Below are 16,043 nucleotides of genomic sequence, written 5' to 3'. Positions count from 1 at the left end.
TGCCTTAGCTGCAGCAGCATGAAGGCAAGGAGCAGCTCAGACAATTTCACACTAATGTAGATTTTCTCTTTTCAACAGGAATTTCTCCTGGTCCTCTGGCACTCAACTGAAATAATTCCACAGCCCGATTTTTCTGTCCTGTGCAGATGCCTATCAGAAATAATGGGATTCTGGATTCAGTGGTCCTCATGAAAATTTTATCAAGACAGAATTGGAATTGGAATGTGCAGTTTTAAAGTCAAGACTCTTTCTGAGGTCTACCCTTCCTTACCCCTCCCATCTTGCAGTCTTTTCTCATGCTGAATTTAAAATGGCTCCCCATGTAAAATACTAAAATTCAATAGCTTTGTAAAGTTATTACACTTTTTTGCTCTTGTACAATCATACATTTCTCTTGGTGAATTTAATTACTGCATTTAATGGACTGGTACCAAACAAACTGTACACATGCTGATCATATCGATAACGTACATCTTTTTATACATGTGTTGATCATGGATTCTTTGACCAACATCTCCAAAGACTGAATCTACTGGAGGACAGATGACTGTGTGAAGCAAAATATATCTTACTAGCTTCATTTAAGGCTCACCTGTCAACAATGAGAGTATGTATATTTAGTTGACTTTTCTACAAGTAAAATGTCTGGGTTAGTATATATGACTTGTCCTTTTCCTTACAGAACTATTGGTTCCACTAAAAATAACAAACTATAATCTTATAATCTCTTCACTGTCCTCTTATAGGTTGTTCCTTCAGCCCAGTTCCTCTTGTCCTGGTCCTAGAGATACCAGTAAGCAACACCATGTATTACCATGAATTACAAAGCAATTATTATTAGGCCACTGATATTGCCATGCATTGTCACATTTTGGCATTGTTTCTGATTGCTTTCTGCTGCTGAAAGCTTCGTAAATCTAAAGGAAGAACAGCGTAACCTCCTTCTCCTTCCAGCACCTCAGCAGAAGTTTTGGAAACAGCTTTTGGCCTTGTGATCATTGACCATCAGTAGGCTTTTCCCTTTGGGAAAATAGAGATTACAAAAGCTTTTCTCTCGGTCACAGAGGGTTTAGTTAGTAGCCACATGAAGGAAGCAACATTCTGAAGTGTCTGTGTACAAGAATGAAGTGAGAGAGGAGTGAGACAGTGGAAATGTATGAAATGTATGAAATATGATAATATCCCTCATATCTCCATCTCTTACCTTCCTCTCATCCGACTTCCTAAAATGGAATCTGTCTACTCCTAACGAATCCCTGCTTGTCTTTCCCCTCCTTCATGTGGCCCAAAAGATCTGAAGTGCCGAGGGAAATACTTGATCAGTTCTGATGGCAGGTAACAGCAAGCTAATCAAAGACTGAAAATGCAAAATATAGGATACATTACCAGAGGGGAATAAATACTGCAAAAATGATTTCATTTTGTAACAGGAGTTAACTTCATGTGAGAACTATTCATACAAAAGCTATTTGGTTTAGTTGCTGAAGAATAATCTAAAAAATTGGAAAAGCACAGTGAATCGTTTCTGTTTTAACACAAATCACTTTCACATTTATTCTGAACCTGGTTTTGCTGTTTCCATAATTTGTGCTTTATCCAGTTAAATATTCACAAGTCATGATACTGAACATTTACTTTTCCCTTGACAGTTGTTTTCTAAGCACAGTTCTTTGTTTAATATGTTCTGACCTCATGTATATTTGACAGTCTCTGAGGAGTGTTATTCCTCTAGATGTAATAAATGAGTTCTATTTGTTGTATTTTTATATTTTCTCAATAATTTCTGCCATGAGCAACTCCGGTTGCAAGTGAAATATTAAAATTTCATTCTCGAGATTTCACTGTAAGTCTTTGGCTTGAATAAAAAAATTGTATCTGTGATTTTATGTGCTGAGTATCTTCAGATCCATAAATCCAGCACACTCAAATGAGGGAGCAGGCAAGAACAGTTGCAACAGTTTGAGTGCAAAATTATTGTATAAATAATACTCAGAACTATCACAATTATCTGAAAGTCATCGGGGAGCTCAAATAAGATCTAATAGTCAAAGCAATTAAAGTATGGTTGCTGTCTATTGCCTCACAAAATACACAGACACAGTAACATCATCTTTTCTAACCTGTTACCACTGAGCTAATGCACCAGAATTCTACCCGGTCCTCTGGAAGAGCTGTTATTTTAAAAAGCTGTAAATATAGGATCACAACTCTTTCCGGTCATTACAGAATCAACAACAGTGGTTTCAGTAAAAACAGGACCTTTTGCAAAAAATAAACTGTCTTTGCAAAAACTGCCTTTGGGAAATTTTATCCTACCTTTTTAAACTTACATTTAATTAGATGTCTCCCAACCCCTGTGTTGTGATTACTGGAAAGACCTAACAACACATATACAATTAATTCTGCAGCATTAACTACTTAAGGTGATTTTGACATTAACTGGCACAAAAAATAAGCTGTTAAATTAATAGCCTTTTTTCAACTTGTTGAGCTGTAATCTTACATCACCAGAGGAAACAGGAACCGAATCAGACCAAAAGACATCAGAAATCTGTCATGTTCCCACAAAGCTGAAGTTCATTTTGAGTTCTCTGCAAAACTGAAAATGTGGCTGCTTCTCTACAAAGCCTGACCATGACTTACTGCTATATAAGGCCCAATCATTCTGCACTGGAATCACATACCCCTGCAATTTAAAGGCGTTTCACTGTCTGCTTTTAAATTTATCTTTGTAAATTTCCCTTGTTTTTAAGGAAAACCAGAGGCTCTTCATAAATTTTAAAGGTCCTCCTTCTTTGTATACTTTAAATTAAGACTTTGTCAGTAAAAAGCTAGCAAGAGAATTCAGCCTTCTACAGCTCCATACATTTTAGTAATCTCTGAACATTACTGTGAAAGGATCATTAATCCTTCCAGTCCTCCTCGCATAGCATTTTCTTTCAGTCCAGTCTCAAAAAGGAGACAGAACCCTGCAAATTTTCAGTCAGTCATTGTTTAACTATGCCATGCTAGGAAGAAAATGAATAATGAAAATGTTTTATACTGATATGAAAAAAAAATTCCTAAAGTTATGAGAACAAGTGTGCAGCCATTTGGTACCTATTAAAAACCTTAACGGCCTGAGGAATCATTTTGTTAATCAGATCTGACTCCCTGAAGAACAAGGACTGTTATAGCAGTTTAGTGGACACACATTTTAAGTCAAAGCCATCTAGGGCTTGTCCATACCCTAAAACGGAACATGGGGTTGGGATGTTTGTGCTAAGAAGAGGCACCAGCTGAATCTACAAAGCATCTTGTCTAAACTTGCCAAAACAACATTGTCACAGAGTGGTCAAGTCAAATCAGTAACGTCTCATTCTCAAAGTCAAGCTGCAACAAAACCATCTACAAGAAAAAAGCTGGAGAATTGGGCCAACCCATGATTTTTTCTTGTTAAATAATGCAGAACCAATAGAGGCACGTGCATTGTCATCTGCTGAAACTCCTGGAGGACTACTGCAGGGAGAGGGCTTTGGACCATATTTTTTCTCCTGGTAGGCATCTAGCTACAGGCTGCATAGCCTTGACACTCTGGTTGGGTGGCCAGAAGAGACAGAAATGGCCTCCAATAACTTGACATGTCAAGCAGCTTCCTGAGAGCCCCCCCCCCTTTTCTGCACTACCCAAACCAGCAAATTCTACGAAGATAACGGGACACGACCGTTTAGTTTACCAGAACACATAATAGAGTAAAGATCCCCCTCAGCTCGGAGCGAGAAGGCACAAGCATGCATGTCAGACCTCTCCTGCTCTGCGTGTGTCTCTCCCCGTTGTGTTTGCATCTGCTGGACTCGTTGCAGAAAGCAGCAACTGCCTGACCGAGCAACACACGGTGCAGACGGGAGAGCCCACGCCAGTGAGCACCACGTCACCTTGCTCGGTCACGCGTTCGGAAGCGTGCTGGGGAAGGCACGGTCCCTGGAGAGACACTGCCATGCCACGGCCTCAGACTCACCCCAGCGCTCGGGGGAGCCGAGATCCGCCCTTTGGTGCGCACCAAGAGACCAGATATGACGACCTTTCCAAAACGATAGTTTACGTGCTTCAAATAGCAGGCGTAAAAACAACCACCTTTTGTAAACACGTCAAGCAGATAAATGGGAGTTCATTTCTTAGTATTTTTCAGAACGAGAAGCCAGAGCTACATTTAAACAGACAACAACATTTCCCCAAACTGGCACTAAGTAGTTTTTTTCTTACTACTGCAGTGCTCCAGAAAGCACATTAATAATGCAAATGCCCTGCATCTCACATTTATTACTAGTTATGGGATAAGGCAGTGTGTCAGCACATTGTATTGGCTTTCGGGGGAAACCAGACACGTGAGAATCATCTGCTGTTAATGGGAAACGTTTTTCATTTACAAATTCACATTCAGTGTTCTTGTTGTTCTTGTTAACTTCAGTTTACACTTTTTCCCAGTACACCATAACCAAGCTGCATAAACATCCACTCAGTTCACAAACGAAAACTACTAATGAGTCGTTCTTGTCTAAAAAACCTATAGCTTTACACTTAGGAAATGCTTATCCTGTGTCCATCCCCATTGTGAAAATCCAGTCTATAAAGCTTTACAGTATTTTAAAGACTATGTCAATAATCTGTGGCTGACATGAACTTAATCTATTGCATGCAACTTTGTTATTTGTACATTTCTTTCACGAAGACAATATGCCACAATAATATATTCCTTTTAATCATCCATCCATTTACATAACATTCCCAATTTAATCCGTAATGCTGCCTTTCCTACAGCGAGCTGCTTTCTGAAGCCAGATTACCTGCAAATGTTTGCTGGCCGGGCTTAACTGCTCATTCCTTTTTAAATTAAACGATAAAAAGAGGGAAGGCCTCTTCCCACAGAGCGGTTTCTCATGCTAGAAAAATACATCAGTAATCTCCCCGGCTAGCAAAGTTAATTTTTTAAGAGCATGAGCAAAAATATTAAATCGCTGTGCAACGGAAGCTTTTATGTTAAGCGTAAGATTACATTTAAGGTTAATGCTCTGAGGGTGTGTGTGTGTGTGTGGGGGGGGGGGGGGGGTAAGATGTTTTAACAGCTTCCCCTCACACACCGCTGTGCCAGTGCCCCGTTTATCCGAGACTTCGCCCCCTACGCCGAGTTAGCGGATGCAGGGGCGGCTGCCAAGGTGTTTCTTTTCACATCCCCGCTGCCAGTGGGGCAGCGCTGGCAACGGTGGGGCAGCTTTCCGTGGAGTTTTCCCGCCCACGACCCGGCGCCGCGCCGGCCCCTCAGGCGAGGCGGACTACGCTTCCCAGGATGCCGCGGGGCCCGCCTCCTCACGCGAGAGGCGGCGGCGGAAGTGGCGAGGCGTGGCCCGGAAGCGCCGCCGCCCCGCCGCCGGGAGCCGAGCGACCATGGCCGAGACGGACCCCAAGACAGTGCAGGATCTCACTGCCGTGGTGAGCAGCGGCTGCGCTCGGGGGGCTTACGCCTCGGCCCGCTGCCCTGTCAGAAATCGCGGGCAGAGGCTTCCCCGCAGGGGCCCGGCGGCGGGCGGGCCGCGGTTCCAGCTGTGTCGCCGCGGAAGGAGTTGGCGGCGGCGGGAGGGGTGCGGGGAAGAGCGGGGCTGTGGGGAGGAGGAAGGCTGTGGGGAGGAAGGCTGCCACTCACACCGAAAAAGGTGTCGTCGTGTGAGTAACGTGGGGACGCTGGAAGTGGCTGTTGTGGGTTCAGTCCTGGTTGCAGAATGCCGGCGTTTGATAGAGCTTAAAAGTGTTTACTGCGAGCCTTGGCTCTCCTGTGTGTACATATATATATATATATGATACTTAAAACACGGAATTCTACTGCAGAGTTTGTGTGCAGGTGAGCTCACCAATAAATGAAAACGTGTTTACCTCACTACCTGAAATTAAATACCATAACGACCTCTCTAATGCAAACAAAACAGACTTCTCTTTTTTCCTTTCTATTAGGTGCAGACATTGCTTCAGCAAATGCAGGACAAATTTCAAACCATGTCTGACCAAATAATTGGAAGAAATATCCTTTAAAATTAAAGTCAGATGGGTGCTATATCCTACAGTATAAGTATTTTAAAGTATATTTATCAGTGGGATTTGTAAGACAAAGGGACCAGAAGAGTTTGGGCAAAGCTGTAATAAAAATCAAATAAGCAAAAAAACCTGACCACCTCTAGATTGCAATCATAGACCTTAACTCCACTGAACTTGATGACATGAGCTGTCGCATAGATGACCTGGAGAAGAACATAGCAGACCTCATGACACAGGCAGGAGTGGAAGAATTGGAAGGCGAGAACAAGACCCCTGCTACTAACAAGAGTTAAAGTGAGACAGTTGCTTGCTTGCCTTGAAACAAACCCTTGGGTCACTTGAAATTGCTGACTTTAAAGTAGATGGAAGTTTTCATTTGGTTTGTGAGGTAGTCTGAAAATCATGCGAAGAGTAATTATATATATATATATGTAGAATTGTATATTATGTTATAATACAATAAGTCTTAAGAGGCTCTCCTCAGCAAACTCCTACCAGCCTCTTCACCGAGGACATTTTCCTGATCACTGTTGGGAGAGAGGTATTTTGTTCATGTCTAGTTAGTGTTGAGGAAGTGCAATAGCTGTGTTCCTCCTCTGGTTCTCTGAGAACTGAAATGACTGGTTTTGCAGCATGGGAAGGAAGAGAGTTGGGGAAAAAATACCAGTAACAAACAGAGCTGTTGTTCTTGGTTTTGTTTTGGTTTGGGTTTTTTTGGGGGGGTTTGTTTTTATCATCCTATTCGAGTGTTCTGTAAAGGACTATTAATCTCATGTACATTGCCAACATCAGCTCCAGTTTCCATAGCTGGCAAGCTAGTGGTGCTCCTCTTCCATCTTCCTCTGCATCCTGTAGATTTCTGCTCCCACGAAGCTCCTAAAAGCTGTTGACTTGCTGCAGTGCACAGGGGCCAATGAGTGAATTGCTGTCAATCAGCTGTAATTCCTCCAGTGTAAGTTAGGAGCTTGCTGGGAGTACCTGACTCACAGGTACCACTGCAAAGCAGCAGGTCCTGACTTGGACAGTGTAAGACAACACTAGGATGCGAGGCAAGGCGTATCCTAGGGCAACGCTTCCTGGAAAAAGAAATTTCTTATTGAAAGATAAATGTGATGATACCATATATTCTTCTTACATACTTTATTAGTTGATAGCGTGTCCCTATATGACACAAAAACATTGGAGAAGTAGATGTTTCATCTACTTGCCAAGCAGCCTTTCAAAATCCAGTACAAAAGCATGTAAATAAATTCGAGTGATCAGGTAGCAGCACACACGGCATTTACAACAACTGCTGAAGGCGTTTCAGAAGATGGGGCACTGCGAGAGTGCCAAAACTGTTACAGCAGAAACAAGGTGTGTGGGTGGTGCTTTGTTATAATACATGAGTACTAAGATTTCATTTCAGTTTGGATAGAGCTTGCTTTTTGTAATGCATGGAAGGCAACTGGTTAATGAATTACTAGATGTATCATGTTAGGTTAACCCGTTTTTTTTTTTTTAAGGTGGCTAAGACAGACGTGTCTCAGCCTCCCTTAGACTTGGCATTCTGAGGTCTTGTCTAGAATATTATGCAGCCTGTACAATAGGCGTGTGTGTTTGAAACATGTATATGTCTTCTTAAGGCACCTATTTTTTGTGATACTTTGACAGAAATACATATTATTACAGGCTTCATTGCCTGCAGTGCCAGTTTCCATAGCCTGAACCCTACAAATGAAAATTTCTGATAAGCATGATTCTCTTAATTCTTCTCAGTAATTTTTTTTTTTAATTATTTTTCCCCAACAGGTTGCCAATAACTTAAGATGAACTCTGGAAGATTTCTTTTTTTTTTTTTTTTTTTCTACAAATCCTTGGAATTACAGAACAGCTTTTTGCAACTACTGTGTGTAAAAGCATTTTTATATTGTTACAGAGCTTGCATTCCTAATGTATATTGTATAGTTAGGGATAGGTTAGTTTATATTTTGATTTGTGTACTGTAATTTCACTTTTTGAATTCTTGTTATGAGGATCAATTAGTTGTGTTATTAAAACACAGATCTTATGGATATCAACTACTGGGTATATTTTTTTGTGAAGTCACTTTTTTCTCGATCTTACACTTTTTCTAGACGTTTCATTTTTGATAGCTAAACATCTAGTGACTTGTATCAAATGGAAATCTTAACTTGTCCTACGTAACTTTGTGGAGTGAAGCACAAGATTGAAACTTAGCATTAATTTTAGCTCTAAGTGCCAGTCACTTAATTAGTTGAGGACTATGTGTTGTGTTCTCATAAATGTAAGAAGGTGATTTTTGGAAAGACACTGAACATAAAAATTGTATTTCCTACTCCTGGTATTACCTTACCTGTATGATCTTAGAACATAAACCAGAAATATAGATTTAACAGTAGAGATATCTGTATGCAGTTGAGCAACCACTGCCATTCAAATCTGTTATATTTAGACAAGGAACTATTAACTATGAAAAATCTCACTGTGGGATTTAAGTTTTTTAATACTGTAAAACTACTTTGACTGTGTCATTTAGCATCACCTTTAAACAATAATTAAAATAGTGATACTGGATGGAATAGGGATGGGATTGCAGGAGTGTCTGTATGTGGTCTTGCAGTTCATCACTGGCTCATACAAAACAGTTTGCTAACAAAACAATGATACGCCGAGTAAAAAAAGGAGAGAATCCAGTTACAATTGCAAAGCCCTGTTTCTCTTTGAATAACAATTAGCTGGAACTGTTTCAAATATTTGGTTTAGAAAGGTGTTTGCTTTTATAATGATATCCACCTTTATGGGCCTGGAGTTTAATGGATTACATTAGAGTATTTTGGCACTGAAAAGTGTATTTAGCAGAGTCTGTACCATGTCACTTGTGAAGAAAAATGACCAATGTCGGATGTTGCAGAAAATCATTGCAATGCTCCTCCAGCTGGAGATATGAATTTAAGAAAGCACTAGTGGCAGTCAGCCGTTATTTGTGGACCGCACTTAAGACTGCTCTTTGAACGCCACTGCATTAGCGTCTGTGTATTATAAAGGCAATGTGACAGGTCATTTTTCAAAACCGAGGGGAAATTGTAATGAAAGCTCCTAATAATAGGGGAATTTCGTGGACATAGGAAGTGTCTCAATATACCTTGTAATACCAGCCTTAGGTTCTTTGTAACGTTATTTAAAAACCTAATAAACTATTATGTGGCAAGAAATAGTTAGGTCATATATATTAAAGCAAAATCTAGCATAAGTATATCCTTATATGTGAAATTGTATTTAGTTATAAGTTATAGAACCGCTTTAGCACAGCCGCTGCTTATAGAATATAGTCTAGAATATAGGTGTGTTCTGTACATTAAAAGGGTGAGCGTGATTTGTGCCCTGTCAAATCTGGATTTTACTGGGTGATTACAACATAGACCGAATTCATAGGAAGGTATATTAAAGTGGAGGATCATTTTGTATGAAGTTTATACAATTATAAATTCTCACCTGGCCTCCTGTGGGAGAAATGGTCATTCTTGATTTTTCTTGCACTGTCCTATATGCAGCAGTAGTAGGCCTGCTTTCCTGAAGCTTATTGTGTCAGAATAATTTGTTGGAAAATTATTTCAGCTTTAAGAAGTAGTTGGATTCTTCAAGTCATTGGAAAGTTTCTAATCTCTTTTCAGTAGGGATAGTTTTCTCTCACAAATTTAACACTTAACTGATTTTGAAAAGTAGCAAATTCAAAACAAGCCTTTTAGACAGGAAGGTATGACTTTTAGCTGTTTAAAGACTGCATATTTTTGAGAAACGTGTTTTATTCTTACTCTGAACCAATGATAGAGCTTCTGTGTATAAGCAGCATATGCAAGCCAAAGTACAATCCCTTTTGGCCACATTTTCCTGAAGTGCAGTTAGTTTAATAGACAAATCAAACCAGAAGATGACTGTTCTTAAGTGTTCTTTATATGGATTTGATAACACTTTACAAAAATAATAGTGGTTTGGTTTTTTTTTTCCCCCTGAATATGCTGGTTCACATCTTACCTGACAAATATTTGTCCCTTCCACTGGGCTGCCTCACTTGCAAAGAAAAGGATCAAGCTCATGAATAGGGACCGTCTGTTATTAGAATATGAAGAAAGCTGTTCCATATATTCATTTAAATCAAACTATGTGCTGTGTTCTGTTCAGGACTGTTGTTTGAGACAGCAGCTTGTACTTTTTAGTTACATATCTCTGTGCTAAAGTCTAGATAAGGACTTTCTACTTTAAGAGAAATTTTCTGCTACCTGTCATCATGGTAACACACTCTTGGATTTTATCATTGAGATATTTACCTCCTACAGTTTATTTTCACAAACGGTTACAGATTAAAGGCGCCCTACTCTGATTTCCTTGTATAAGCAGGTGTGGTGGATGCTGCATTTTCCAGTTTGCACCAGTTCAAAGCTGGTGTAAATTTGAGCAGACCTGCTGTAATGCATAGGCACAGCAGACGCATGATAGGGCAGCAGAATTGTCTGTTCTGCTTGTGTGAGTGAGCATGCGTGTCTGCTCAGGTCTGCCTCCTGCCTACCTGCAAGAGGGAAAAGGGTTTCTGGCACAATAGGTGCCATCTAGGAGGGTGTGAGATAGGTGGAAGATGAGCTCTCTTGAACTTGCTGCTTCCTGTATTCTTTCCCATCCTAGCCCAAGCAGCAAGGAAGGGGATAGCAAAGCTACTTTTCGTAAGTGGTTATGAGTTATGGAATTGCACAGAACAACTAGAGAGTCTGCGGGTCCTGCATGTATGGGGAAAAGGGAGAAGAACTAAGGTTGGAGAAGACAACCCCCTCTGCTAAATTCCTCAAGCTCTCTGTTGTCTCTGCTCTCACCACCACTCTCTTCAACCCCTGCTTCTCTTTGACTCGTCAGAGCTCAATTTCAGCTGTTACTGAGGAGAAAGCCATTGTTTCCAAACTGCCTCCAGGTAACTACTAAGTACAGATGTCCTTTCATAAAAGATCTTCATGAGGAACAGCAAATAGAATTAGTTTTTTCCTAGGACAGGAATTATGAGTGATACCATGCAAGTCTTCAGCCACAGTTTTCGTAGCCAATCATTAATAGCAGTATTGTTTTCTGAATGTTAGACTTAAGACCTGAGATCCCAGAAATAAGCTGGCTGAAGATCTCAGAAGCTGTGTGGCCTATGTATTTTACACTGGGCAACAGAAATAAATTTGAAACGCCTGTCTTGTCTCTTCTGGTGTCTTAATTCCTATATTTAGCAGGAATGATTCTTGGTACGGAGGAATAGTGTTATAATAAGTCCATGTTTTGAAACACGTAGACCCATTGATAAGTAAGTGGTCTAGAATTATGTTATCCTTAAGAGGATTTTTCATTTAATCTCTGCCCTAAAGACAATGTCTGGTAAATAAGACTGCACACATATAGCTCTTCAACTGATACCATCTGGTCCATGCACTAAATGAAGCTGGTTATAGGCCAGAGAGAGACTAAACACTGACACTCGCTGTCTGCAAGATGTAATTTTGAAGCCTCCCTTTCCCTGAACCCAACCCAGGTCTCCCAGGTGCCTGGCAAGTCCCAGTGCCCGCACTGCTGCCTGCCTTGGGACGGAGCTTGTCAGAGATTACGTGGACTTCATCTTGCAATTCTCACAATCTATTGTTGGCAGGGGAGACGGGGAATATTTGTGCAAATTCCTGTTATGTGGCCTCTCGATTCATCTCAACACTCCCAATAAAGTACCGTTGGTTCCTTTCCTTAGATGAATGAGGCACGGGGAACTGGTTTGCCTGAGATTACTATGGAAATCAGTAAGAGAGCTAAGCTGCCTGTCTTCCAAACCCTCGGGGAGTGCTGAAGTCACTCAGTGGTTCTTCCTCCAAACTTGAAAGCACATGAAATTTGTTCCTTTGTGTTGTAAATATATTTGACACTGTGCCTTCAAAAAGAAAATATTTTTGATTTGGTATGGTTTTGCTGTGAAACACCTGTAACCAAGTCCAGAATTGCTGTCCATCATCTCTAAAATTACACCTGAGACTGCAGTTTTTCTGGAGGTATTCACATGGAATTATTTAATGAAGCTCTTCATTTTTGCTCAAGATTATAACTTTCTAGCAGATGGTGCCTTCTAGTGGGCACACTCTTACTAATAGAAGGAACACTACTCAGATTAATTATTTGGTTACTTTTAATGTACAAGTTCAGATGTTAGGACTTTAATGAGCCACATGCTGTTTTGAAATGTGGTTATTACACAAGACACTGAGGCTTTGTTTACAATTAAGAAAATTAATAGAATACACAGATCCCTTCCTGAGCTTTAAGTCTCACTGTGTTTTGAAAACACCTGATGCTCACTATGATACTTTTTTTCTGACTCCAACGTAGAGTTACTGAAATTAGGTCATTAGGAAAATAAAGCATGGGAATAGACACTTTACTTCTTATAAGCACTCTGAGATAAAGGTTAAACAGGAGTTGTCTCTCTGAAAAATGCACATTATTAATAGAAAGTGTTCTTTTATGTCATTTTGCTACAGACCTGGCATTTTTATTTATGAAGGTCTTTTAGTTAGATACACACGTAAAAATTCCTTCAGTTTACAAAGCTGTAGAATATACAATCCTTGCTCAAAAGATTAAATCCTGTTCAAAATAGAAACTGGAGAAGTGGTGGAGTTAAGTGGTTCTCAAGTCTCAGATTCACAGGTGTTCTCTGGATGGAAGACCCGTGTCCCTTTTGAGCGAGGCCCCATACAGGTATGGGGAAAACAGAGCAATATAATCCATCCTCTTAAGGGGAAAATAGAGAAAACAGAGGGCTACCTGAGAAGTGGAGGCAAAAAAGTGGAGGCAAAAAAGATGAGAAAAATTACTTAAGGCTTCATAGATGAGCCAGGCCTTAAATTTAAATCTTTCTTAAGTGACTGGAAAAAAACACTTGAGACAGACTAGGTGACACTTGCCTGTCTCCCAAAACAGGCAGGCAGGCTGGTGTACTTGCAAAATAAGGATCTACTCTTTCACATCTGAATTCCCTTAAGAGTTTAGATCAGAAAAAAACACATGCTGCATAGCCTGTCTTCAGCCAAAGGTATCTCAGATTTTGATGCAGCATAGCATTCAGTTTCATGTAGGTGTCAAGTGGATAAATGTTTGTCCCAATGCCATCTCATGGGCACACAGGAATATAATCAGCTCAGGCAGGTGGATTACTGACAAAGACTTGCCTGATATTCTGCCAGCTGACATTTCCAGTTCCTTGGGCTCAAAGTAATTCACCTGCAGGGCACCTTAGTTTTTACTTATAACATTCCTCCTCGGTCCAATATCTTTTTCTCTAAGGATATGAATTTCCCAATGGATAAAATTTTCCGATTCCCACACAGCTCTAATAAATATTTCACTTATTTCTGTTGCAGATGTGTTTGGTTTTGAAGACCAGATCGCTGTCTCTTTAAAGCACCTCAGGGAAGCTTTTTGCATTTTAACCTGCACAGCCACACTGGAAGAAATCACTGTGTTCAGCTGTTCTCTATCCACTGGCGTAGAAATATCAGTTCCTTAGGAGCAACAGAGGAAGGTTTCCAGGAAGTTTTTGTTTGTTTGTATATTTTCACATGCAATTTGACAAGTCAGGAGGCTAAGGATATCCACAACAGATATTGTGTAGTTTGGGAAAATTAAAGCAACTGATAACACAGAGAAAAAAGAGACATGAGGCTGGCTGCTAGTTTCTAGGCATTTAAGACCCCATGTGTGGAGACTGTGTGTGATTAAGTGTCCAGCATGGTCTGAGCTCTGACATATGACACATCCCAGGGGCAATAACGAAGAAGCATTCATTAGCTTCCCAAGAGGCTGCTCATCAGAAAAACAATTCATTTAGTTTGCCAACTGCTATAAAACAGAAGTTTTGTATCCTACAACAGGTGCCCAATTCAGTTAGACTGTAGGAGGCTGAACCTCAGCCAAATCCTCACTTCAAAACATGCTCACTCTAAAAGGTATTCTTCAGAGCTTGAAGGCAATAAGAAAAAAAATCAGAGCACTGCAATAATTAAATACCTAAGGCCCAAAAGTGCAAATGTCATTGACCATTGCAAACATGGATTCTGCAAGGCTTTTGTTCACTCCTGAAGTACCAGAAAGAAAACCCTTCAGGGCTCATCACTAGATCTTATAGGAAAAAGTATGTAAATTTCCTCCTGGCTGTACAGAGCAGTAAATTTTTAATGCAAATGACTGGTCAGCAAAGATAAAACAGCCTGAGCGCTCCCTTGCCTAACTTCGTGCTGAGAAATATAAGTACAGGACTCAGTTATAATTAAAAAAAAAAAAACAAAACAAAAACCACAAAACTAGTTCCAACAACTGAAAGAGTGATTATTAATGAATGTTAATGTGATATAAGTGGGGGAAAAAACAAACCCGACCCCCTCCTATTGACACACAAGACATATTATAAATCAGACCAAATCTTCTTAAAAAATTAATGTGACTGTAAATGTTAGAATTAATGACAAATGCAATCAACGTTTATTAGAAGGGACATCATTGGGATCTCCAACAAGTCAGGCAAAAAATTTAATCAGGTTCTTATCAGAGGGTTACAAATAGTTGTGTCATTTTAATAAATTTGACAAGTGTACCATGCAACTGAGAACTGGGTGCATCTTGAAAGACAATTAACTGTAGATCCTTGAACAGGATTCAATGCTCTGGAAATTCTTTTCAAGTCCTTTTTCCAAATTATTAGTGTTACCCTGTCATATGAGAAGGTATGGGATTGTGCTCTTCTTCCTGAGTAGCCTCAATTCTCACCTTTTTAACTGAAGATTTTGATAAAAAATATATTCAGAACCAGTGCAGAATTCATAAACAAGAGCTCTTCAATTCTTTGAGTGTTGCAGGTGGCAGTGGAGGAGATGATCGGGGTTATATGTAAAATCAGATGATAATCTGATTTTAAATGTTCTTAATTTTATTTTTATACAAAGTCTTCACATTATGATTGTTTTTCTCTCAGGTCAGAGCTTTTAAATAAAAATCAAGACACCAATTTAAGACTTTACTACTGAGCAACTCTGGAAGTGAATATGACCATGAAGATTTAATTGCTTCACAGAGATTCCAGGCATGATCAAGGCCTTCCCTGCTACATCCCCACTGAAGACACTCTTTGGGATTCAAGGTGATTGACAAGTTAGATTATTAGTGCCACTCATTAGCAAGAAATGTAGAAAATTGAAGCCCTTGAAGGAAAGGTCTGTCACTTGCACAATAAAGCTCTTATTTAAATTCCATTTTGAGCATTTCTAAAACAACAGGCAACAGTAAACAATAGTTAGCAGGATAACACCATCTGCCTTTTTTTTTTTTTTTTTTGTATCATCTTTCCAGTGTTTAAAGCAAGGATTTGGTTGTAAATACTGACAATTGGCACTATAAATTACGATTTTCTGCTCTCTGAATAGTGAGGAGCAAATCCAAATAAAGTGCAGATTTAAATCTCAGTTTTCACACATTACTGAGCTTGTGAGAAGGGTTTCTAGATTAACGCGCTCCTGCCTCATGTTCATGGGAGGGGATATGGACACTGCTGGAGCACATTTACTGAGTTTTGTAATTGGACCTGCATTTGGTTGGGCCACCTGGAACTGGAGATAGAGTTCTGCTTCATGGGGATAAGTGTGAGATGAATGGCTGAAGGAGTGGAGCAAGACAAACCAGTCACCTTTGCGTCTCTATTTGAAGGCCCTTCATGTCCCAGTGCTGTTCATTCTAAGGCAGAAGTGTCCTGTTCTTCCAAACACTGCGAAATTTATAGGAACTCTGTGTTCTTCCAATGATACAAGACAACAAACAAAATGGAAATTTCTACCGTGTTTACATATTTGTAGCCTCATTGATCCAGCGTGGTTTAAGGAAATCCTGCTCCGCCCCCCAAAGCACACTGAACAAAATCACTA

General features: G+C 40.0%; 1 protein-coding gene and 1 long non-coding RNA gene across 2 annotated transcripts; both read left to right on the top strand.

Annotated features, from left to right (window-relative positions):
- The first annotated feature begins 5,349 nt into the window (after positions 1 to 5,349).
- HSBP1 (heat shock factor binding protein 1) lies at positions 5,350 to 11,288 on the top strand. The gene is made up of 4 exons (XM_032990649.2): positions 5,350 to 5,466; positions 5,983 to 6,049; positions 6,238 to 6,357; positions 7,855 to 11,288. Exons 1-3 carry the CDS (start codon positions 5,422 to 5,424, stop codon positions 6,354 to 6,356), a joined length of 231 nt encoding a protein of 76 aa, XP_032846540.1. The 5' UTR covers positions 5,350 to 5,421; the 3' UTR covers position 6,357; positions 7,855 to 11,288.
- A 1,122-nt stretch (positions 11,289 to 12,410) lies between these two features.
- Positions 12,411 to 15,377, top strand: LOC116961093. Its single transcript, XR_004406767.2, has 2 exons — positions 12,411 to 13,654; positions 15,101 to 15,377. It is a non-coding gene; the product is annotated as an uncharacterized LOC116961093 (long non-coding RNA).
- The last annotated feature ends 666 nt before the right edge of the window (positions 15,378 to 16,043 follow it).

Source organism: Tyto alba, unplaced genomic scaffold (genome assembly GCF_018691265.1).
Source record: "Tyto alba isolate M040663 unplaced genomic scaffold, T.alba_DEE_v4.0 Super-Scaffold_26, whole genome shotgun sequence".
Taxonomy (NCBI): domain Eukaryota; kingdom Metazoa; phylum Chordata; class Aves; order Strigiformes; family Tytonidae; genus Tyto; species Tyto alba.
This window is presented reverse-complemented; position numbering and strand designations above follow the sequence as displayed.

Bases quoted from the DNA above. Each gene is read 5' to 3' on its own strand.
- HSBP1 (XM_032990649.2), top strand. From the start codon at position 5,422: ATGGCCGAGACGGACCCCAAGACAGTGCAGGATCTCACTGCCGTG. The intron at 5,467-5,982 runs GTGAGCAGCGGC...CCTTTCTATTAG, and splicing joins TGCAGGATCTCACTGCCGTG to GTGCAGACATTGCTTCAGCA. The intron at 6,050-6,237 runs ATATCCTTTAAA...ACTCCACTGAAC, and splicing joins TGACCAAATAATTGGAAGAA to TTGATGACATGAGCTGTCGC.